The 25,969-nt window shown below is 43.2% G+C and overlaps 1 protein-coding gene across 1 annotated transcript in view; it reads left to right on the top strand.

Annotated features, from left to right (window-relative positions):
• The first annotated feature begins 5,070 nt into the window (after positions 1 to 5,070).
• The window catches only part of LOC124719762, a 38,929-nt gene continuing 18,030 nt past the window's right edge, over positions 5,071 to 25,969 (top strand). The window contains exons 1-2 of the mRNA XM_047244961.1: positions 5,071 to 5,454; positions 9,534 to 9,680. Coding sequence (XP_047100917.1) covers positions 5,360 to 5,454; positions 9,534 to 9,680 — 242 coding nt within the window. The 5' untranslated portion in view covers positions 5,071 to 5,359. The remainder of the gene's footprint in view (positions 5,455 to 9,533; positions 9,681 to 25,969) is intronic.

Here is a 25,969-nt window from a genome sequence, read left to right as displayed (position 1 = left end):
ACGTATATTGTGAATAGCAACGGTCCTACGACACTCCCTTGTGGCACACCTGAAAACACTCTTACTTCGGAAGGCTTCTCTCCATTGAGGATGACATGCTGCATTCTGTTATCTAGGAACTCCTCAATCCAATCACACAATTGGTCTGATAGTCCATATGCTCTTACTTTGTTCATTAAACGACTGTGGGGAACTGTATCGAACGCCTTGCGGAAGTCAAGAAACACGGCATCTACCTGTGAACCCGTGTCTATGGCCCTCTGAGTCTCGTGGACGAATAGCACGAGCTGCGTTTCACACGACCGTCTTTTTCGAAACCCGTGCCGATTCCTACAGAGTAGATTTCTAGTTTCCAGAAAAGTCATTATACTCGAACAGAATACATGTTTCAAAATTCTACAACTGATCGGCGTTAAGAGATACAGGTCTATAGTTCTGCACATCTTTTAGACGTCCCTTCTTGGAAAACGGGGATGACCTGTGCCCTTTTCCAATCCTTTGGAACGCTACGCTCTTGTAGAGACCTACGGTACAGAGCTGCAAGAAGGGGGGGCAAGTTCCTTCGCGTACTCTGTGTAAAATCGAACTGGTATCCCATCATGTCCAGCAGCCTTTCCTCTTTTGAGCGATTTTGTTTCTCTATCCCTCTGTCTATTTCAATATCTACCATTTTGTCATCTGTACGACAATCTAGAGAAGGAACTACAGTGCAGTCTTCCTCTGTGAAACAGCTTTGGAAAAAGTCACTTAGTATTTCGGCCTTTAGTCTGTCATCCCCTGTTTCAGTACCATTTTGATCACAGAGTGTCTGGACATTTTGTTTTGATCCGCCTACCGCTTTAACATAGGACCAAAATTTCTTAGGATTTTCTGCCAAGCCAGTACATAGAACTTTACTTTGGAATTCATTGAACGCCTCTCGCATAGCCCTCCTCACATTACATTTCGCTTCGCGTAATTTTTGTCTGCAAGGCTTTGGCTATGTTTGTTTGCTGTGAAGTTCCCTTTGCTTCCGCAGTTTTCTAACTCGGTTGTTGTACCACGGTGGCTCTTTCCCATCTCTTACGATCTTGCTTTGCACATACTCATCTAACGCATATTGTACGATGGTTTTGAACTTTGTCCACTGATCCTCAACACTATCTGTACGTGAGACAAAACTTTTGTGTTGAGCCGTCAGGTACTCTGTAATCTGCTTTTTGTCACTTTTGCTAAACAGAAAAATCTTCCTACCTTTTTTAATATTTCTATTTACGGCTGAAATCATCGATGCCGTAACCGCTTTATGATGGCCGATTCCCTGTTCTGCGTTAACTGTTTCAAATAGTTCGGGTCTCTTTGTCACCAGGTGGTCTAATATGTTATCGGCACGAGTCAGTTCTCTGTTAACTGCTCAAGGTGGTTTTCAGATAAAGCACTTAAAAAAATTTCACTGGATTCTTTGTCCCTGCCACCCGTTATCAACATTTCAGTCTCCCAGTCTATATCCGGCAAATTAAAATCTCCACCCAGAACTATAACATTGTGGGGAAATCTACTCGAAATATTTTCCAAATTATCCTTCAGGTGCTCAGCCACAACAGCTGCTGAGCCAGGGGGCCTATAGAGACATCCAATTACTATGTCTGAGCCTGCTTTAACCGTGACCTACACCCAAATCATTTCACATTCCGGATCTCCGTCAATTTCCTTCGATACTATAGCACTTCTTATCGCTATAAACACGCCTCCCCCCTTGACTGTCCAGCCTGTCTCTGCGGTATACATTCCAATCAAAGTTTAGGATTTAATTACTGTTTACGTCTGGTTTCAGCCAACTTTCTGTCCCTAGTACTATATGGGCGTTTTGACCGTTTATTGATGAGAACAGTTCTGGGACCTCTCTATAGACGCTCTCGCAGTTTACTATTAGCACATTAATATTGTTATTCCCTGTTGCATTTTGCCTACTCCTACCTTGCCACGTCTCAGGAGGCATCGTGTCAGGCCTAGGGAGGGAATTCTCTAACCTAAAAAAACCCCTATGTGCACTCCACACATACTCCGCTACCCTTGTAGCCGCTTCACGTGTAGTGCACGCCTGACCTATTCAGGGGGACCCTACGTTTCTCCACCCGATAGCGGAGGTCGAGAAATTTGCACCCCAAATCTCCGCAGAATCGTCTGAGCCTCTGGTTTAAGCCTTCCACTCGGCTCCAAACCAGAGGACCACAATCGGTTCTTGGAACGATACTACAAATAGTTAGCTCAGATTCCACCCCGCGAGCGAGGCTTTCCGCCTTCACCAATTCCGCCAACCGCCTGTACGAACTGAGTATGACCTCTGAACCCAGACGGCAGGAGTCATTGGTGCCGACACGAGCAACAATTTGCAATCGGGTGCACCCAATGCTCTCTATCGCCGCAGGCAGGGCCTCCTCCACATCTCGGATGAGACCCCCCGGCAAGCAGACAGAGTGAACACTGGCCTTCTTCCCCGACCTTTCTGCTATCCTAAGGGGCTCCATCACCCGCCTAACGTTGGAGCTCCCAATAACTAATAAACCCCTCCCCCCGTGTGCCGGCTCGGACCTTGCTGAAGGAGCAGCCATATGTCCACTCACAGGCAGAGCGGGCGATGCCACACGACCAGCCTCCACATTTACCCTCCGCCTCGTGCGCCGCGAACGCCGCTGAACCCGCCACCCCTTGGGGAGAGGGTGGCCCAACCGCGCCCGGTACCCGCGAAGATGTCTCGACAGCAGGGACAGTGGGTGAAGCGTGTAACACCTGGGGTGTACCTTGCGACGCACCAGACTCCCCACTGCCGCTACACTCAGAGGCAGCAGCCTGAAGACGGCTGACCACGGCCATCAACACGTTCAGCTGTTCGCGAACAATGGCCAGCTCCCCCTGCAGGCCACTCCTTGCATTTCACACACGTTTCTCTGTCGGTTACGTGGCGCAGACACGCACGGAGATTGTGTCTCCAAAATATGCTGAAGGTGATCGGGACCATGGCTCTCTGTCTACTAATAATTCAGACACGATCCCGCTCAGTATCTTGGCAAGTTTGTGATTACCTAGAAAACCGTTAGTGAAAGAATCTGCGAAAGCTCAGTGTAAACTAGTCGCATTGAGAGTGTCACAATAAAGTAGAATACTACACCACTGATCTCAGGATACATCAAAGATTTATAAGACAATGATGTCTGTTTGTTGGACGAGGAACATGTCGATGCTCGAAGACTGTATGGAAATGTGAACGGCTTTACAGCTTTTACCACTTAGTTTATTGATATGCAACACCACTTGGGTGTAGGAAAATACGGTAACAACACCTTTAAACAACAGTAAAAACAAAGTTTTTTGAGCCTATAACATTGAGTGCATACTTTGTATGGGGAGGCGAAAAAACCACAAAGCAACATAAAACGGAAACAAGTGTACAACTAACTAACGAGGGATGGGAAAGGAAGACTTGGGTTGGTCGGGTGGCTTCCAGAAGCCTGCAGTGTACGTGTTGGCCTGCGACCCTGCGCTGACCTCCGGCGCTACGCTCTGTACAGCACTGCCTCGGCGTCTCCATCCACATCGAGCGGCCGTGACAGAAGCCTTGGGACGAATTCTTAGGCGCTCAGCTAGCAGCGTAACGGTCCGGCAGACGTCTTGCGCTGGTGGAATGGAGATTCTGATTCAGCACGATTCGAAAAAAGCGGACGCCGTTCTCGCGAAACCCACTTGTCTGAATTTAGGAAACCAGTTTACACTGTAGGGTGTGGAACTATTTCACTGACTCCGTCGTTTGCCCCTCATACGACCAGGAGAGTCAAGAGTGATGTCGGAGCTGTGATAGAGCTTACTTCGGTTTAGCCATGACGTATCTGTCATCTAATAAGTATCAGAGCGTTCTGTGGGGCAAAGATGCTATACAAACACGTCCACGCCAAAAGGAGATACAAATAACCATTTGTGTGAAAGTTCCACAACGCACGTTCTGGAAATGGAGCAACGAGTTTCATTTCTAAACTGCTCAACTTGGAAATACCTGGGTACACCATAGCTCGCAACATTCGGATAAAATGGCGACATGATTTATGATTGTATTATGCAGCATTCTTTACCATGGAGGTGGGCGCTGCATCTTTTTCTTAAGAAAGAAGACACAGATATCAATCTGTTCAAAGGAGAGTTAAAGATACCAATGAATTTAGACTTACAGTGGTTCAAAACAGTTCAAATGGCTCTGAGCTCTATGGGACTTAACATCGGAGGTCATCAGTCCAGTAGAACTACTTACACCTAACTAACCAAAGGACATCACACACATCGATGCCCGAGGCAGGATTCTAACATGCGACCGTAGCAGGCGCGCGGTTCCGGATTGAAACTATTAGAACCATTCGGCCACGATGGCCGGTCAAGTTTAATCGTGCCTACCCTGAGACATTCACCGACGAAGCTGATTTCTGCATTACATGTACCCCGCTTCTGATCAGGTGTCACGGATCTGAGGAACCTGAGATGAGGAGGAAGAAAATATTTCTCAGAGGTGCCACGAGCTTGGATTTAAATATAAGTCCTGTAACTTTAGTGCCGAAAGAAGTTTGTTGCTTTCCCATTATTTTGCTATGACATAAATAAACCATCTTTTGACTGAGAACGATAACATTTTTAGAAGGTGAAAGCAGTCTATCATAGCACCGCGCTGGTAGTTACAAACGTTAGGTGATCACGAAGCAGTACGGACCCTTGTCATTTTAAGGAAACTGGTGACATTCCAATTGGTGTAGGGTGGACAACACTTTAACAGCTGTTGTTTCATTTCATACAGGTCTGCGTGCGCCTCGTACAAGTGTTGAGGGTGCAGTGTGAGGGCTGCTCAGTGGTACTGTGTTTCAGGACCACCCACCATGTCGGCAGTTACGGAGGTTCAGAACACCACAACCGAGGCCCTGGCCGCCCTGCTAGACGGGGGTGACGGCGCCCTGGTGACGCTGGTGGCGGGCGAGACGAGGGTGGCGGCCCACAGGGCCGTGTTGGCAGCCGCGAGCCCCGTGTTCAAAGCTATGTCCGGGACGACATGCCGGAGGCCAGCTGCGGCCAGGTGAGGGTCGACGACGTGGAGGGCCCGGACCTGAGGCTCCTGGTGGCCTACACGTATACCCTGCAGGCCCCCCAGCTGCCAGACACGGCCCCCCAGCTGCTGGCGGCGGCCGAGAAATACGGCTTGTCGGCCCTGAAGGCTGCCTGCGAGCGGCAGCTGATATCGCAGTTGGCCGTGGAGACCGCAGCGGCGACGGCCGTCAGGGCAGTGAGGCACTCGTGCCCGGACGCCACGAGGGCTGCCGTCGCCTTCATAAAGGACCACCTGCAGGTGATGGCCACGCGGGGCTGGGCGGACGCTGTGCTCGAGTATCCGCAAGAAGTCAACGAAGTCATCCGTCTACTCCGTGAGCCACCAGCAGAAGCCAGGCAAGCGAGATTCCCTTTTTGGCAGTGCTAGTGTGAATTTGATGTCGCCCTTGCTTTGTTCGCCCTTGCTTTGTTCGCCCTTGCTTTGTTCGCCCTTGCTTTGTTCGCCCTTGCTTTGTTCGCCCTTGCTTTGTTCGCCCTTGCTTTGTTCGCCCTTGCTTTGTTCGCCCTTGCTTTGTTCGCCCTTGCTTTGTTCGCCCTTGCTTTGTTCGCCCTTGCTTTGTTCGCCCTTGCTTTGTTCGCCCTTGCTTTGTTCGCCCTTGCTTTGTTCGCCCTTGCTTTGTTCGTCATGGGTTTCTTAGCTGCCTACGTTGCATAACACTTTAACGTCATCTACTTACTGATCGTCGGTCACGATGCTAAGTCTCTCGCTGTTTTCACTTCTTCTGCTTCTTATCAATTTCGCCTTTCTCTGATTTGCTCTGATTCCATATTCTGTACTCATTAGACTGTTCATTCCATTCAGCAAACCCTGTAATTCTTCTTCACTGTCACTCAGGGAATCAGTCATCAGCAAATCTTACATCATTTCACCCTGAATTTTAATTCCACTCTACAATCTTTCCATTATTTCTGTCATCGCTTCTTCGGTATATAGATTGAGCAGTAGAGGTGAAAGATTACATCTGTCTGACACCCTTTTTAACCCGAATACTTCGTTCTTGGTCTTCCACTGTTATTTTACCTTCTTGCGTCTCGTACATATTGCAAATTACTCGACTTCTCCTATGGCTTACCCGTATTTTTCTCAGAATTTCAAACATCTTGCAACATTTGATATTGCCGAACGCTTTCGCCAGGACCACAAATCTTATGAACGTTACGCAACTTCAGTTTTCTTTTCCGTTCTCCTGTGTATTATCCTTCTTAGCAACTGGGACGCTTGAGTTGTTAAGCTGATTGTGCGATAATTCTCACGCTTCTCTGTTCTTGCAGTCTCCCAAATCGTGATGATTATATTTCTCTCAAAGTCAGATTGTATATTGCCAGACTCATACATTCTACACAACAGTGAGAATAGACCTTTTGCCACCTCCTCCAATGATTTTACAACTTCTGATTGAATGTTGTCTATACCTTATGCCTTCTTTGATCTTAAATTTTCCAAAGCACTTTTAAAATCTGATTCTAATCACCAATATTTTCCATACCGACTCCTGCTTGTTCTTCTGTCACGCCATCAGACAAGTTGTTCCAGTCAGAGAGGCCTGCAGTGTACTCTTTCCAACTATCCGATCTCGCCTCTGTATTTAACTCTCGAATTCCGATTGTGCTCTTAATGTTACCACGCTAGCCTCTAATTCCGTGGAAGATTGCTTTGACTTTTCTGTATGCTGCGTCAGTTCTCCCAAGAATCATTTCTTCTTTGATTTCTTCACATTTTTCGTTCAGCCAATTCACCTTAGCTTCTCTGCACTTCCTATTCATTTCATCCTTAAGTGACATATTTCTCTATTACTGAATTTTCCTGAATATTTTTGAACTTCTTTCTTTGATTGATCAACTGAAGGATTTCTTATGTTTTCCATGATTTCTTCGCAGTTAGCTTCTTTGTACCTACGTTTTTCTTTCTAACTTCTCTTACTGTCGTTTTTAAAGATATCCATTCCTCTCCAACTGAACTACCTATTGAGCTGCTTATTATTGCAGTATCTGTAGCCTCAGAGAACATAAATCTCATCTCTTCTTTCCTTAGTACTATTGTATTCCACTTCTTTGTACATCGATTGCTACTGACGAGTCTCGTAAAATTGAGCCTACTCTTAATCAGTGCTAAATTGTTATGACTCTATATCTACTCCTGGGTATGCTTTACAGCCCAGTATCTGATTTCAAAATGTTTGCCTGACAATAATATGGTGTGACTTTAAACCTCCCATATTTCAGTCCTTTTCCAAGTATACCTCCTCGTCTAGTGATTTTTGAACAGACTATACCAGCTATTACTACGATAAATTTACTGTAGAACTTAACTAGCCTTTCTTCTCTCCTATTCCTATTACCAAGTACATATTCTCGTGTAACCCTTTCTTCCACTCCTTCCCCTACGATCGCGTTTCAGTCCCTCCATTACTATTACATAGTACTGAATTACCTGTTCAATATCCTCACTTTTTCTCTCTCTCCACATTCAACTTGCGACGTCATCATGTATACCTGAACTATGCATGTTGTTGGTTCGCTTTTGATTCTCACGAGAACATATCTATACTCACTTTCTGCCTGCCTTTCTATTGATACTGAATCCTACTGCTGTTGCTACTACCCTATTCTCATGTGACCAGAAATCCGTTTCTTATTTTCTGGCTCCCAACCACATTCAAAAACTCCTCACTTTCCAGCTCCTGAATCATAGAATGTTATCCTTTCGTTGGTTACTTAACCTTTTTCTCGTGGTCACCTCCCTCTTGGGCCACCTCGCCTGGAGTTTGAATGGGGGACTAGTCTTTTGCCAATGGAGAGACCGTTATGGCTCTTATTGAATCACATACCACATGTCATGTTGATGCACGTTATGTATCTTTATGCAGTGGTTTACATTGCCTTCTGTATCCTCAAGGGAAAGAGAGTGCCCTGAACCTCTGTCGGCCCCTCCGCCCTCTTTGGAATGGCTGTTGGCTGAAAGAGGGTGACACCTGATGCTGGAAGTGTTTAGACACCGATGCTGATGATTCTTATTCAAAATTTAAGTGATGGTGAGGTTCAAACCTAGGACTGATGATTTTCCTGATTACTAAAAAAGACACTACCCCTGGGTGACTGGCCCCAAAGAGCAGGGTATGACTCCCTGAGATATCGAGTAAAGCAGGAGCTATGAGCGCTGGGGCTAGTCATGCACACTGGGGGCAAACAAGAAGAGAATGCTCCAGGCAGCACAGTAACATTGTCACACTCAAGGCTGTGCCTTACAATCACATTTGCTTCTTGTCTCTGTTCAGCTATCACCCCGAATTTTTTCCGTGCATTCCCTTTTACAAAGCAGACAGGAAATCTCTGCCCCCCTCCCTGTCTTTTTTGAAGTTCCATGTGGCGTTACCAGAGGTCGTCCAGGGAATCCTATCAGGTTTCCTGCTACGGGGATACAGCAGATTATATTCGCAGTCCACCTACAGGTGTACGACATATCTCCCGCAACATCAGTATTGATTTGACATTTTCATCCAGCTATCATTTGTTGCCTCTGTCTCTCGGATACATATGCTCCATACAAGTCTATTTTGTTTCTTTTTAAATTAAAAAAAATCCATATTCAATAGACTACAGGTTACTTCGCAAGTTGTAAACGTTGTCCATCAGATAAAATTGCATACACTGCTAATCCGTTTTTTCTTTTAATGGTGGCCTCTACTGCAAACTGCTCAACACAAAAATTGTTGTTTATGAAACACATCACCACTGCTGTCTTTTCAATTAATCGAATTGTGGAGACATTACATACATATATACAGTTCTATTTGCTTTGCTGAAATGCAAATTTTGAATATACTCTCGATAACTTTTATAGCATAGCTCTTGTAATTCTTGTCCATCTTCTTCATTCCCTCGGACTTCACATAAGAGCGCCTGCATATCCATGACCATATAGTTTCAACAGTAAGTTGATACCCCAACTTATCAGTTTCTCTCTCTCTGTCTCTCTCTCTCTCTCTCTCTCTCTCTCTCTCTCTCTCTCTCTCTCTCTCTCTCTCTCCCTCCAGTGATATAATTCAGCATCCATATATCAGTTTTCAGATCACGTCACAACCAAAAGTAGCAGCCAGTTGACTTTAACTGCTTCTAAATTGTGTCTGTTAGTTGTTCTGTCAGGGCAGCAAAATTGTTGGCCCTTATGTTTGGGATTTGCTTTGTGCTTCATTGTGAACAATTTGTTGTTTTGCATCTTAAGCTATGCCATTGGGGCATATAGCAGTAGTAGTGCAGAAAAAGACCAGTTAATTGGTGGCACAGTCACGTTAAGTGACAGGCTGGTGTTGTTGGCACTGTGTGTTCCGTTGCCCCGGCGGACAGTCCCTCAGCTGTACCGCCTGCAGTGAGCCCCTGTGTGAACACGCCCACCCACACAGTGTTTCTCTGTGCAGCTCGCCGACCGCCACAGGGGGCGGGTCCACCCCCAACTCTGACCGTCAACCCCACAGCGGCCACAGCCGGACTCCTGCTGCAGCTGCGCCTCCCACGTCTGCCCGACACACCCCTCCACCTGAGGACGCAGCCGTCTCTCGCTTCCGGTGAGTTGTGTTGCCACACGTGCCCAAGTCTTACCCTCAGAGTACTGCTTATTTTGGCATTAACCAGCCGATATAGTAAATAAAATAAAATACAGATTCCTTCAGTTTTTGGATAGAGGTTACAGTTGCCATTAAACATTACTTATTTCTCACTTTTTTGGCTATGATATTTTGAAGATTGAGCACATGTGCAGAAGATTTCTCGCTCCCTGTATTTGCCGTGAGAATTAAGTTCAGTTCAGAATCACTCAACTTTAGTTACGTAGGAAGTGTCACATACGAATCATACCCATTTCCAAAGATACTTTATATATTGATGTGTTGAATCTAGATTTTGTTTTTAGTGATGATTGTGTGTCTTACAAATTGATTCTGAATTAAATGGGTATGCAAACGGGATGTTTCACACAATTCCACTCAACAAACCTTATGTGAATGGTTGTAGATATAAGTTACTGAAGACACTCAGGAAGAAATGACGAAAGAAAGGTAAACAGAAATAAAAGTAATAATTACAAAGTTAATATTTAGTACCGGTATGAGGATACAGCTTGTTTTGGGTATGTCTTAAAATGTAATTCGAATATTCCTTAAATGGTTCCCTAGTGAGTTACATCTGTAGTGACTATTGGAAATCTGTGCCGCACTGGAACAGGATCCCAAATTTGCCGCTTATTGCAGGCAGTCTCCTTGACCAGTAGGCTGCCTGAGTACACCTCCACTTCTGACTCAGTGTCTCATCGACACATGCACTAGAGTTTATCCCGGGGGACTTGTGGGAAGAGTAGCAAAAGGAAAATAGAATCCCTACTGCAGAGGATGTACATGAGAACGTCTGGTGGTAGTGTTTGCAAACCATGGGTAAAAAACATCATCCACAATGGTAATTCCATCTATGCCAGCAAACGCATCAGCTGGTCTAATGGTTGAGGTATCTGCTCTCGAGAAGTGAGAAATGCTGTGGGTGTGGCTGAGTGGAGATGCGTACAGCACTGTATGGATCGTCACTTGTAAGAAAACAGATGGATGATGGAGGTCACAAGGTGTCGTGAGTAGTGGGTTTGGTTCACCGAGGAGAAGTTTTGCATAATTCCATGGCATAGTTAACTTCTAGTTTCAGAAATGAGCAACTGACGTGGGCAAAGATAGTTGGTCCTACTGAAAAATATATTGACACCTCACAGTGAACTGATACATTTGCAAGATGACTTCATAGCCTGTGGATTTCAGTATCAAGTATGGACCATTTTATACTTCAGTTTTATATATATCCAACAGCAGTTTCCTCAATGATGATGGTGTCACTAAACCGGAGTTACTAAATACAGTTTTCCTTAATTCCTTCACGAAAAATTATATATTTTAGGTGTTGTGAAACAACTCAAATCACTTAAGAAAGGCAAGTCTTCTTGTCCAGATGGAATACGAATCAGGTTCCTTTCAGAGTATGCAGACACAATAGTGCCTTTCTTAGCAATCATATATAACCGTTCACTTGACGAAAGGTCTGTTCCTAAAGACTGGAAAGTAGCACAGGTTACACAAATACTCAGGAAAGGAAATAGGAGTAACCTATTGAATTACAGACACACATTACTGACCTCAATTTGCAGTAGGATTTTGGAGAATATACTGTACTCGAACATTATGACTCACCTTGAAGAAAATGACTTATTGATAGATAACCAACACGGATTCAGAAAATATTGTTCGTGTGAAACACAGCTAGCTCTTTATTCCCATGAAGTAATGAGTGCTGTCGACAAGGGATCTAAGATCGATTCCATATTCCTAGATTTCCAGAAGGGTTTTGATACCATTCCTAACAAGAGACTATTACATGGTGTATACGGCCCGGAAGATCCCGGAAAGACCCAGGAATTTTTTCATCCGCAAGAAAACTGGGAAAAACGGGAATTTTCTAGAATCCCGGGAGATTTTCATTGATGTAGTTTTCAGTTAATTTTTTGTCATTTTGACTGGTAATAACCGATACTCTAACAAAGGACATTACTGTATCCCGCTACTGCAGAATAATACTGCAGCAACAAAATATGAACGAGGGAATGAAATTTAAATTGCGAAGGAAATGCTTCATATATAAACAAAACAGTGCTCATACAAGCGTCTGCCAACAGCAAAATGTGTGAAAGGCTGTAGGAAGACAATGCAGTGCTTCGTAACAACAAATTACCTCCGATGAGCGTTAAGTCACAACTGTTTACATTAGATTCATTTAAGCAGTTACGAGCGGAATCACGCGCATGCGCACTTGAGTCGCGTCTGAGTAGTACCTTCTCCCGCTTCTGGAAACAGAAATGTCGCTGTTGGTTCTGTACGCAGCAAACCAGAGTATCTGAATCGGGCGCCAATTTCGGTGTTGGGGGGGGGGGGGGGGGCAAATTCGTAGTGTTGAGGAAAAATAACCTTGTTTCACAAAGCATCTAGCGCACATTGGTCTATCGATTATTCAAAAGAGTTTGAAGCTCATCGGTGTTGATTTTTGAACATTTTGGATCACATTCTAAGTTGATTTCTGAATGAATCGTAAGTTGATTTTTGAATGCGTGCATAGTGTACGTGATGTACCTGCCAGTGGAATCCTAGTCACATCTGGAAATAAACTTTCCTGCAGACAAAAGGGGACGGGGCTACACGAGCGGAGTGGAATAAAGCTGCACGGGTGAATGTAGTATGTGTATGTGACTGACTGGTATGCAGATGATGAGCGAATAGCTACGTCCATAGATTCAGACTACCAGAGTGGAAATGAATGACTAACAGGAATAACAGATAAGAAATATTAACGTATTATCTTGTCGCTGTATCAAAGAAAATTGAAGTTTGACAGAAAGTTTTTGACCAGGTCGCTAAACTAGAGGGCAAGTTGTACATTTCCTGGTTAGCAGCCGCTTAAGTTCCATTCTGGGAGTAGCGCGGAAAACGCGTTGTACGAACACGTAATAACGCCTAACCGGAGAATAATCGCTGGATAATTACTAAACCGGTGATTCTGGCAGAGTTAGTAGAGTTAACTGGAGAATGAGCTTTGACAATGATGGGAATAGTTACAGAATTAGGGATGAGAAGTTTTTGTTAGAACGAGGAAGGAGAAGAAATGGGGCAGTTCCAAATTTATACAAAAATTTCGTACTACTACTTTTCTACTTTTCGAGCACATGCTTAAGAAACTGGAGCTTATGAATGAAAGATGAAACTTTTTCCTAACATAAAGCCTTTAGCTTGTAGTAGGCCAAACAGGCATTTAATATTGGTACTTGGCGAGTTATATTCTGCCGTATTATAAAAATGACCGTTATTACCAAAACAATCTCACTTGTTTGGTGTGTGTTACAGTTGCTGCAATATTAGAAAGGCCTATTTTCTTTCGTCCTGCAAACAGTGACAATAGACGTAATGAGATCGAGAAACCACACCAGTCTTTGGTACTATTTGTATTAAAAGCTTTTTGAGTATTAGACAACGACATTTCGATTTTCCATGTAGCAAAACATTTGACGAATTTTGATGAGGTAACAGATTCTTTCGCAGAAAGGAAAGCACGGCATGTAAAGCTAGAGCAAGATTAGTGAGGAAAGAATGCAAGGATTGAAGAAATCTGTACTGTCTTGCTTGTCTCTTGTCTTATCTGGTTTTGTGTATCCTATATTTCATTTTGTCACCCAGAACAGAAAGTTATTAGCTATTAGGCAATAAAGAATCCAAATTTTCTGAAGAGTTCTTCTTCTTCCGGTTACAAATAATTCCATCCAGTATTAATTGCAAGGTTATTTTGTTTAAAATCAAAGGACATTTTAATTTTCGCTGTCCTGAATGTAGTTCGATGGCATCCGTTACAAAATACTCACTTGATTTCCACAGTGCGAAGTGCAGTGACGTGCAGTGCAGTGCAGTAAGAGAACGCTGTGTGAAGAGGCGTGGCACTGCACTTTGGCACACTTAACATGTCTTATATTTTCTCGAACACGTGTGTTTTTGTTTCAAATTTTTCAGAATGATGTGTTTTACAAGATGCACATAGGGTACTTTTGAAAATTCGATTTTTTTTAGTATTGACCCGGTTCGCAAATATCGTAGATCCGAGGCTGACGCGCAGAGAGGTCTGAATTATAGTAGGTAGTCTCCACGTGACCCGTGTTAACGTTCAGTGATTTTGCTGTTTCTCCTTCGTTTACTCTCGCGTCACAGTGATTTTGCTGTTTCTCCTTCGTTTACTCTCGCGTCAAATGAAAGCAAAACGGATATCTTTGGCCGGGAGGTATCAAAAATGGCTCTGAGCACTATGGGACTCAACTTCTAAGGTCATTAGTCCACTAGAACTTAGAACTAGTTAAATCTAACTAACCTAAGGACATCACACATATCCATGCCCGAGGCAGGATTCGAACCTGCGACCGTAGCGGTCTCGCGGTTCCAGACTGCAGCGCCTAGAACCGCACGGCCACTTCGGCCGGCCCGGGAGGTATCAAGTGAATTAAAATAAATTAACATAATTACTGAAGGCTGATATACGTTATTAGTTTCAGACTTTATTTTATTTCCAAGTTTCTGACAGACAAGCACTAAATCGCCTTGCAGATCAATGAAGTTATTTTTGTCTGTTTGCTAAAGAAATTTGGCTTTTATTAACCTTTTCTGCAGAGGCATCCAATGTATTTGAAACGAAATTTTTAATTCCACAGTACTGGCTAGTTTCAACTGGTCGCTGCATTTCAAGTGCAAGTTTTCATCTCCTAGCACGTATGGCATTATGCCATAATAATGAACCAAACATGAGATAATGCAGTACTGGTACTCCAAGAAAATTTACATCTGAATCTGGACATACGAATGTGCGCTTTAAGTTGCAGTTTAAATGTGCACATTTTAGTATGGTTCACGAAATTCTGATCTCTTGGAGTACCCTGTGACGTCTTACTGCTTTTACAACATAATGCAAGATCTTTTAATGTTTTACACGTACGTGCATACGGGCTTCCTACGTCATGTTAGCTGCGCAAGCGCGGGGCGCCTCTTACCTGGCGCTCTCCGGCAGCTGCCGGAACGAACCTGTTTCCAGCAGGTCGTGGAAAAATATTGCGAATGCTGGTTTGAAAAGCGTTACTTTCAAAGTAAATATCCTTTAACGTAAGTTGGACTATGCGCGAGGATGTACCATGAAATTCTTAAATCACAGTGTGTTTCACTCCATTTAAAAATCAAGTCTTTGATGACAAGCCATTTACAAGAATTTCGAACCCTGGAGATCAGACATTTATGTCATTATTAAAAATTTTACTGCCTCATTTGTGTGATGTATCTTAAAGTGTAACACGCGCAAAAAATCAACATCATATCGAAAGATTAGCTTCTCTTGCAGCTTATTAACCTTAGTGACCAATATTATATGTAGAAGCTGTGCTTTTCTTGTAGCAACACTATGTATATTAATGTAAGCCATTAACTTGTGTGTTACCGCTGCTTAACAGGGATGTTGCTATTGGCTGACTACATCACGCATCCTATGCCCTGAATACTCGCTGTCATCAGCTGGCGAGATCACGTTACATGAGCTGTGACTGCCTTACAAAAGCGCATCGCAATCTCGATTTCAGTTATTCGGAAAGTAACATGCGGTGTTTGGTGGAATTTCAATGTGTGCTGTCGTAATACGAAAATACGCAACGTACATGTTGCTGCACGTCAAAGATATTTCCAAAACGTGTCTTTTTCCCTGAGTTTCGTTTTCTAAAGTGCCAGGAAATTCTATGCCCATGTCCAAAACCATAACCATTCAAAGGATTGATAAGTTTTGCACTTCCGAGGGAAAATATACTGTCACTTAAGACGGAAAAAGTGTTTTCACGTGGGAGAGTGTATTTTTAAGCAGGAAATCCAGGAAAAATCCGGGAATTTTTTCCTTGTCCACGTATACATCCAGTATTAATCAGATTTGATAGGTATGAAGTATCGTCTCTATTGTGTGACTGGATTCTTGATTTCTTCGCAGAGATGTCACAGTTCATAATGATAGACAGCAAATCATAGAGTAGAATAGAAGTCACATACGGCGTTCCGCAAGGTAGTGTCATAGGCCCTCTGCTGTTCCTGATTTACATAAAGGGTCTAGGTGATAATCTGAGCTGCCCCTTAGACTGTTTGCAGAAGATGCTGTAATTTCCAGTAAAATCATCAGACGATCAATTGCAATTACAAAATGTTCTAGAGAGAATTTCTTTATGATGCGAGAAGTGGCAATTGGCACCAAACAAAGAAAAGTGCGAGGTCATCGTCGTGGGTACTAAGAGAAATCCGCTAAATTTTTGATATAAGATAAATCGCACAAATCTAAGGGCTGTCAATTCGACTAAATAACTAGGAATTACAATTATGAGCAACTTAAATTGGAATGACCACGTAGATAATATTGTGGGAAAGGCGAAACAAAGACTGCGCTTTGTTGGCAGAAACTTAGAAGATGCGACAAACCTACCAAAGAGAGCCTACATTACACTTGTACGTCCTCTGCTGGAATATTGCTGCGCGGTGTGGGATCCTTACCAGGTACGATTGGCGGAGGACAGCGAAAAAGTGCAAAGAAGGGCAGTTCGTTTCGTGTTATCGCGCAATATGGATGAGAGTGTCTCTGATACGATACGCGAGTTGGTGTGGCAGTCACTGAAACAAAGGCGGTTTTCTTTGCGACGAGATCTGTTTTCGAAATTTCAATTGCCAGCTTTCTCTTCCGATAAAATATATTTTGTTGACATCCACCTATGTAGGGCGAAATGATAAACATAATAAAATAAGAGAAATCAGAGCTCCAATGGAAAGATTGAGGTGTTCCTTTTTCCTACGCACCATTTGAGAGTGGAATGGTAGAGTAGTAGTATGAAAATGGTTCATTGAACCCTCTGCCAGGCACTTCAGTGTGAATTGCAGAGTAACCATGTAGATGTTGATTCCCTCCTGTATAGAGATTCAAGTACTTTCTGCTTTGATTGACCAAGATAATCAGCTGCAGATATCGACTTTGGAATCCACTGAACATTTAAAACACTCCTGCAACTCAGGCAGGCAACAGAAGCACACCCATTTCGACTGGCAGTCATGGAAGACACAGAGAATTAGTGTTGAAACTATATCAGGAGCAGGCAACAAACAGAAATTTTTCAATTTTCGTGCATACAAATCATGCGGGTAATAACGCGTAATTTGGCACAGGAAGTACATATCTACAAGTAAAAAAATTTTAAAAACGCTCAATATAAGATGACACACACCTACATGTGCTACATGCACACTGAAAACATCATTGACAGTGTCGAATTGTATACTTAGTGTCCAGGATAATAGTATTAATTGTGCAGCACATGCTGATATCAAAATCAGTATGCTCCGTAGAGAATGTGAAACAAAGCAGAAAAAAATAGAACGTCAGGATGAGATGCAAGACTTGGAAAGGTAAGAAGTGGGGAAATGTTTAGGATGCAAACACAACAGGTTATGTTACAACGAAAATAGTGAGAAACTTACTGTTAGAGAAGGAAGCAATGGACTTACAGCACACGCAATAACAAACTAGGACAATGAAAAACAAAGAATAATGTTTTTGGGGATGAATCGGTAGCTTTCATAGAAGGTAGAAAATGATCAAATAGGTAAATAACAGGGCCAAATAGAAATCCTTGGTTAATGCAGGAGTTACTGAGTTCAACTGTTAAAAGAAGAAACTATAAAAATTCAGCAAATAAAGCAGGCAAAAGGAATGTTTAAAAAATTACTGACAAAGTGCAAAATGGCTAAGGAGGACTGTCTAGAATGTGTGTGTGTGTGTGTGTGTGTGTGTGTGTGTGTGTGTGTGTGTGTGTGGTGGTGGTGGTGGTCTCAGAGCTACTGACGGTTTTGGGAGAGCAAGGTATGGCAAAACTCTCCCATCTGGTATGACACAACTTTCCCATCTAGTGTGTAAGATGTATGAGGGAGGCGAAATACCCTCACATTTCAAGACTAATATGAGATTTCAGTTCCAAAGAAAGCAGTTGGTGACAGGTGTGAGCACTAATGAGATACCAGTTAAGTCATTGGGTTGCATCAGCTCCTTGCAGAATAATGGAAAAACTCGTAGAAGCTGGTGTCGGGGAATATCTGTTTGGAGTTTGTTGATGTCTAGGAATATATGAGGCAATACTGACCCTATGATTTCTGTTGGAAGATACACTACTGACTATTAAAATTGCTACACCAAGAAGAAATGCGGATAATAAACGGGTATTGATTGGACAAATATATTATACTAGAACTGACATGTGATTACATTTTCACTCAATTTGGGTGCATAGTTCCTGAGAAATCAGTACCCAGAACAACCACCTCTGGCCGTAATAACAGCCTTGATACGCTTGGGCATTGAGTCAGACAGAGCTTGGATGGCGTGTAGAGGTACAGCTGCCCGTGCAGCTTCAACACGATGCCACAGTTCATCAAGAGTAGTGAATGGTGTATTGTGAAGAGCCAGTTGCTCGGCCACCATTGACCAGACGTTTTCAATTGGTGAGAGATCTGGAGAATGTGCTGGCCAGGGCAGCAGTCGAACATTTTCTATATCCAGAAAGGCCCGTAAAAGACCTGAAACATGCGGTCATGCATTATCCTGCTGAAATGTACGGTTTCACGTGGATTGAATGAAGGGTAGTTCCACGTGTCTGAAATGTAACGTCCACTGTTGAAAGTGACATCAACGCGAACTGGAGGTGACAGACGTGTAACCAGTGGCATTCCGTACCATCACGCCGGGTGATACGCCAGTATGGCGGTAACGAATACACGCTTCCAATGTGCGTTCACTGCGATGTCGCAAAACACGGATGCGACGATCATGATACTGTAAACAGAACCTGGATTCATCCGAAAAAATGATGTTTTGCCATTCGTGCACCCAGGTTCATCGTTGAGTACACCATCGCAGGTGGTCCTGTCTGTGATGCAGCGCCAGCCGGAGTGGGCATGCGGTTCTAGGCGCTACAGTCTGGAGCAGAGCGACTGCTGCGGTCGCAGGTTCGAATCCTGCCTTAGGCATGGATGTGTGCGATGTCCTTAGGTTAGTTAGGTATACTTAGTTGTAAGTTCTAGGCGACTGATGACCTCAGAAGTTAAGTCGCATAGTGCTCAGAGCCATTTTGTGATGAAGCGTCAAGGGTAACAGCAGCCATGTCTCCGAGCTGATAGTCCGTGCTGCTGGTAACGACGTCGAACTGTTCGTGCAGATGGTCGTTGTCTTGGAAACGTCCCCATCTGTTGACGCAGGGATCGAGACGTGGCTGCACGATCCGTTACGGCCGTGCGGATAAGATGCCTGTGATCTCGACTGTTAGTGATACGAGGCTGTTGGGATCCAGCACAGCGTTCCGTATTACCCTCCTGAACCCACCGATTCCACATTCCGGTAACAGTCATTGGATCTCGATCAACGCGAGCAGCAATGTTGCGATACGATAAACCGCAATCGCGATAGGCTGCAATCGGACCTTTATCAAAGTCGGAAACGTGATGGTACGCATTTCTCCTCCTTATACGGGTCATCACAACGTTTCACCAGGCAACGCCAGTCAACTGCTGTTTGTGTATGAGAAATCTGTTGGAAACTTTCCTCATGTCAGCGCGTTGTAGGTGTCTCCACCGGCGCCAAACTTGTGTGAATGCTCTGAAAAGCTAATCATTTGCATGTCACAGCATCTTCTTCCTGTTGGTTAAATTTCGCGTCTGTAGCACTTCATCTTCGTGGTTTAGCAATTTTAATGGCCAATAGTGTATTATTCAGACAACATACTGCATCACTAGAAATACGTCTTCTCGCCACGCGAACTAAAGACAGTCTCTCTAATTTAGATTTTTTCACAGTTTTCGGAAAATATTGAAGTTGCTTTTTTGAATTTGTACTGAGGCATAATTTTACTTTCATTGTTTAAACGAGTGTTGTAGCTTTTTGAACTTTAATCAGGTCCAATGTTTAATTTTGACTATGTGAGGCAAGTATATGTGGCACCCATTGCCCTGGGGGGAGGGGCGGTTTGAATGGAATAAGACGATTTCAAAATCGAAGAAACAGGACACCTGTTGCGTTACACAATTTTTATCGAAACTAGTGTGCTCTTTCTTCACATTGACATTCTTCAAAAACAGACGTTGAAAATGAACAAAAATCTAAACGACAATACTGTTCGCTGCAGTGGACTGAGGGAACTTCTGACGTAATCGGCGCCCCGCGCTACCAACAGAAACGGCAAACTTTTTGATTCGCCTCAGAGTTTTGGCGCTACAGCTGCAGGGTCGCTGGCGTTTGCTGAAACGAAAAAGCAGGGAAGTCGACGTGAAGTGTTGCGGACAAATCTGATACGTGACGATACCGAACAATGGACCCACGAGATACCTTTCCGTGTGTCACCTACATGCAGTTACGGTAGCTAGCACGGTGGTTATCGGGAGGTGTGAATGCGCGTCGTTTCCCGTTCAGTTCTTGCTCTGAGGGGGATAGCTTGTTGATGTACAGAGTATCCAATAATAAATCAATACTCCAACGTACAGCTCTAAAACCGGCAGTGTACTTACAACGTGCAGCCCATATTTTTATAGGCAGGCACGTTGATGACTTTGTGCTGATATATCAATCCTTTTCTCGATACATGGGGAGCAGATAATGGTATCTTATTTTATGTCGATACATCGGATACTGCACATTTTAAAAATATCAAGTCATAGGCAAGCTCTATCATTCCGCAATCGAAGTCTGTTGAAACCCGTCGTGCGGCCATCAAGACGTCGGAAAGCCTTTTCCCAGGAGTCACCTCAGTAGAGGTGACAGCGGCGCCAACGCACTGCCCTTTTATACCTTGCGTACGCGATACTGCTGCCATCTGTATGTGTAGATATCGCTATCCCATGACCTTCTGTCACCTCAGCCTGTCTCTGCCTGGAAGCACCCGGGCGGTTCTGCAACGCAAAAGACTTGCTGTCAGTTAGAAATTAGAAACTACTCGAAATTGTACGTAGACGGAATAGATTTTAAATAAGCTAAACATTTATTCAAAATAACTGATGCCTTGTCATCCACAAACTAAATAAATTCCTTAGTGAAGTGTGTTTTTACAGTTTAATTAACAATATAGTCAAATTGCACACCATCAACTGCTAGGCACATTTGGAATGGCTGTTTGAGAGAGAGAGATGAACTGGACAAACTACATTGGATGATACGTCGTCGTGTGATCTGGCGCGTATAATCTGACATACTTGGTGTTCATGACACTCTTATCTTTCAGTGCTCAGGCGAAAATGCTTGCTATTGGGTGGAGCGCCATGACGTCACGACGAGGACCCTGGCGCGGCACAGCCGTATGCTTACACGGCAAGTGCGCCGCACCAAAGACTCGGTGCCATGTTACTCGTTCACTTTACTTTTGCTTTCGTTCGATACGCATCTGTACAAGTCAAAACAAGGGCATGACAGGTTTTGTACACATTAACAGTAAATAAATGATAAGTTGAAAAATAACTCGCTCGTTTGATGAAGAAGCAAATACGAATGTACTCTGTTTCTACTGCCGTTTACCAGACGCCGATGCAATTCATAACTGCTTCCTCTTTGCGGCACATTTCTTCATTGCTTCCAACTTTGCTTCTTGATTGAGATGCATAATCCTTACAAATGTTCTCGTTTTTACATACAGAGTAATAACTGGTTCATGAACCTCAGGAAACTTTTGTTTTGTAATAGAGCACAGAGACTTTTACGATTTTTTTTTTTACACACTCCATTTCCATGAAAAGCAGCAAATTCTTCTTCAAACAGCAACACTGTTGTTCTCCCATGCTGGCGTTGGAGTGTAAAGACCACCACGAGATGTAATTGATATCCAGTCTGCAGCACGATCTCCTTCACTTTTTGCTGCTGGAAAGCCTAGTGATTTATCAATGTTGTGGCACTTAAATGCAATATAGCCTTCAATGTATTTTACCGCATCTGGAAGAACATCTGAGATTACAGAGTTATTCCCCTTTGTTACTAAATGTCACTAAATTTTCTTCCACATTCACAGTTTCTGGGATTTCTCATAGTGGCGCTTAGTCAGCAACATACACACAGAGCTCACTGGTAATGAAACTTGGGGATGCAGGATCCGGGTCGACGTCACACTGGGAAGACTCCGTGTTTAATTCTTTAGGAACCGGCGTGTTCCCAGAGAGAGATATATCACTTGCATTACCTGTCAGTATAAGGAGACTTACCCTGTTCCTTACTTCAAAAGGTGTAGGATTGTTATGAAATATACCTAATCTTCGTACCCTAGGAAAAAAGCTTCCCAGGCAATCTTGATTCAGCCTACAAGTTAATATATAGCTAACTTTCATACTTTTCAGACTTTCGAAAAGACCAAAGGGAGATTTTATTGAAGCTATAAAACCTTTTTGGAAAGGCAACATTCTTTCTTTGTCACCAACGCACATTGCTGGACAGATATCAAAGAATCTGTTAAGCATTTTCTCGAAGTCAGAGATTCATTCTAAAGCCTTTATGCAGGGGGAGCATTCATATTTTGGAACTCTAGAGTTCAAGACATCAAAGACGTTGTTAACGATTTCAATAAAATTCCTTTCAACGTCTTCATGAAGAACATACTTCAAAGCCTGAGCTGTTTGTCGTGAAAATAGTCGCGCTGCCATCTGTACATTCTGCCTTGCTTGTCGAGTTATGTTTAAGTGCGCTTCAGTAATGTGGTGTGTTATCGTTAAGTCACTCTCTTGATGCTTTAAAAGTTGCTGTAGAGCTGCCTTTGATATTTTGGATCCATCAGGTAGCGTAATGCCTGTATCCAAGAAACGGTTCCGTAATAACTTTAACACGTGTGGTACATCGAAGAAAACCCATACATTCGTGGTGTCGTCTGCTTGATTTATGAAATAAGTTCTCTCTGTATCGACAGACAGTTCCTTCCAAACCTTTATATTTTTTCCGCCCATATCACACGTCACAGCAACAACACCGATTCCTGATTCCTCAACTACCTTAATGATGCTCTGAAGCAAATTACTGGTCATCACAGTGTCGAAATCATAGTAAACTGGTTGTTTCCACTGCTTACACAAGCCACGTATCGTGCAAACTTGTACATTGGAATGTGGTCCGACTACCACGTCTTCAGACGAATCGTAACATGTGCGGCCATCAAAATTGATTTCGTCAAATGTCAGAACTGCTTGTCTCTCTCTCTCTCTCTCTCTCGAGTAGTAAAAGTGTGTGACTTGGCTTTCAATAAATGCAGGATATCTGTGTTTAAATTCCTTTGTCCGTTTCTGAAGGGTTGGCCTGCACTGCAAAGGAATTTTTCGCTTTTGCAAATAAGTGTATGCTTTAGGTGACAGAGCTCTTAAAGTTAATGCTGGGATGTGTCCTCTGAATTCCACTTTACCCTTTTATTTTCGTTTAATAGGCATCTTATTTGCGCCAGTGTAAAACAATTTGACAATACCCTATTTACACTTTTGTGCAAATTTACTTTTTTTCTCTCACGTCAGATGACTTTTCTGCCCACTTCAGCGAAAGAACACGTCGGAGGTCTTTCGTTTTACTTCGTAAGGCTGCATCACATTTTTTAGTGCCGCTTCTTTCTGTACATTCAATCTCGGGCCTCAGTTCCTTAATTTCAAAATTCTTATTCACTACTTGAGTGGGTGCATGAACGCAATCTGTACGTGTGGTTCGGTCGACTTTTTTTTTTTTTTTTTTTTTCCCCGGTGACACAGTTTCTAAAGCCGTCAAAGCTCGCTTTTGCAAACTTCTTGCTCCACAGCGTTGTGCACGACTTCCGGATCCCTAAGGAATGAATTCGATTTTAATTTTATTATTCTTCAAATTATTTACAGAGTAAGCCTACTATTCCTAAAATTTTTGACCAAGTACTATGCAACTGCATTAATTTCTCACTAAAAATAAGATCAATTGACAAAAGCGATTAAATATCACCGGCATAAGCGGCTACAATAGCCTAGTTTGATAAAATGTAAAAATACAATGTAAGAGGAAATACAGGTATACGAACCCATAACCTCCAACATGGGAATCAGAAACCACACCACTACGCTGCAAAGTCAACTGGTCAGCATCAGCTATTGTTACACAAGTAAATGTAAACAGATTACAGGAAATATGATGATTTTGTCATTTGAACTATATACTAGCTTTAAAATAGTCAACATACCGAGAATACTTAAAAAAACGGCTATTTCTAAGACAAATGTAGCTGTTATATCCAGGAGGAAAAGCAAATACACTTGAGCAACATTATTTATTGCCTGTACAATATAGCGAGTCATTCACTCCCGTAAAGCAATATAGCAATGCGTCAAGAAACATTGCATTTATGTGAATTCGTTTGTATTACGGTAATTTTTCAGTTTGTTATTGAAAGTGTTATGTATGTGCAGACGTCTTACTCTTTCGTTTGCATCACCGCTTTCCACAATTTCTTGTCCACGCCAGTTCGGAATGTTTATGCAGGGGTTTGCTGCTGGTGATAACTTCTTTCTTGAAGGTAACCCTAGAAACTCATTTCTCAAATCCCATTCAAAATCTTCTTGCCGATAGTGACCTGACCACACACGTGCAGTTTCCACATTCACTTTGTCCTTGCGTTTGCACCGAACCATCCATTCATGTCGCAAGTGCTCATCCTTGGGAAAAGCGTGATACGTAACGTCCGTCGTAGTTCGAGCAATATTAATGCAATGTGCCACGGCACACTTACAGCGAGCCTTGCTCGTGGCTGTCTCAAAGCTGAATGCTCGGCGCTGCAGCCTCCTCTCCGTGACGTCAAGGCGCGCGAGGGCGTCTGAGTGTTTTTTTACTCACTTGGGGCCGGAATGGCCTGCCTGCTTTTCCTATATGCCTCGGTTCCGAAATGCCGTGCCGGCGATTCCGCGGCGCGCGCCTTAAATCGGTGGCGACGCACTGTGCAGACCCATCCGGGCAGCGTTCATTTTTAGGTAAAAGAGTTGGCACCACTGCGAGACAGCAGACGATAGACCTCACCCGAAACACAGGAACAGAAATCAAAAGCCAGGGTTGCTGCATCTATTACAAATATACGTCAGAACCGAATGCCTGTTCATCTGAATGCATTTTCATCTACAATTCCCTCCTAAATGGATGGATATATTCCGAAGCGATTATAAACGAAATGGGGTGTAATTATACCGGACAACTGAAGACTTGCTTCTATTGTGTTTCCTCTAAGAGGTAAAAGTTCCCCTTGATTGGGTGGATTGAAGCGTAATCATTCTTGTGATACGAGTAGTGCTCAGAAGTAATGGGAAACTCGCCATTTCACGTGTTTTACTCAGATTCATACTTCCTTTTTGTCATTGTGTGTACAACGTTCTGCGTATCTATTATTTAGTGTGTTGTCAGGTGTTAGAAAGGTTACTGGTATTTTAAAAGTATCAGTGATTATTTGTTTACTGTAAAAACAGATTACCGCATTTGTATTAAATTTCGCTATGAGAACAGATTAAAATTCATCACGGTTTTAGAAATATTATATACTGCTTTTGGTGAGTATACTACGAGTGAAATAGGTGTTTACGGCCGGTATAAACACTTTGAAGAAGATGAGGATGACGAGAAGGTCATAATAGAAGACGAACTGAGAGTCAAACCAAACGATGCGTAAACCAACAGTCAATCGTCTCGGTGACAGACGGCCAAGACCACTGAAATGTGAATGTTACGTTTCTGACAGTAATCTTCGGTTTTAACAGTACAGTGCACCACGACTCCATGTCCCAAGATGAAACGGCCAGTAAGCAGAACTTCTCACGAGCTCAACCCCGATGGCTTGAAGCAACGCGGAAAGAAGTCCGGCTTTGTGGCGGAACAGTTCACCGTTTCTGCACTGCGATAACGCACCTGCTCACACTTCGTTGCGTGCTTGTGCATGTTTGGCTAGAAACAATACTGTAGTGATGTCCTTGGCCCCACGTTCGCTCCATGTGTGACATTTGTTCCCAAAAATAACGACAAACCTTAAAGAGCTGTCTTTTACATAAGATACGAGATTCAAACTGCACATCTGAGAGAACTAAACGCTACCGTAAGGATTGTTCCAGAACAGTTTTAAGCATTGGAAGAACCACTGGAATAAATGTATAATATGTAATGGGAAATATTTTTGTGAAGACGATATTGGTGTAGACTAATAAATAAACCAAGTATTGGTTTCACTGTTGCTTGCACT

This window comes from Schistocerca piceifrons, chromosome 11 (genome assembly GCF_021461385.2).
Source record: "Schistocerca piceifrons isolate TAMUIC-IGC-003096 chromosome 11, iqSchPice1.1, whole genome shotgun sequence".
Taxonomy (NCBI): Eukaryota; Metazoa; Arthropoda; class Insecta; order Orthoptera; family Acrididae; genus Schistocerca; species Schistocerca piceifrons.
This window is presented reverse-complemented; position numbering and strand designations above follow the sequence as displayed.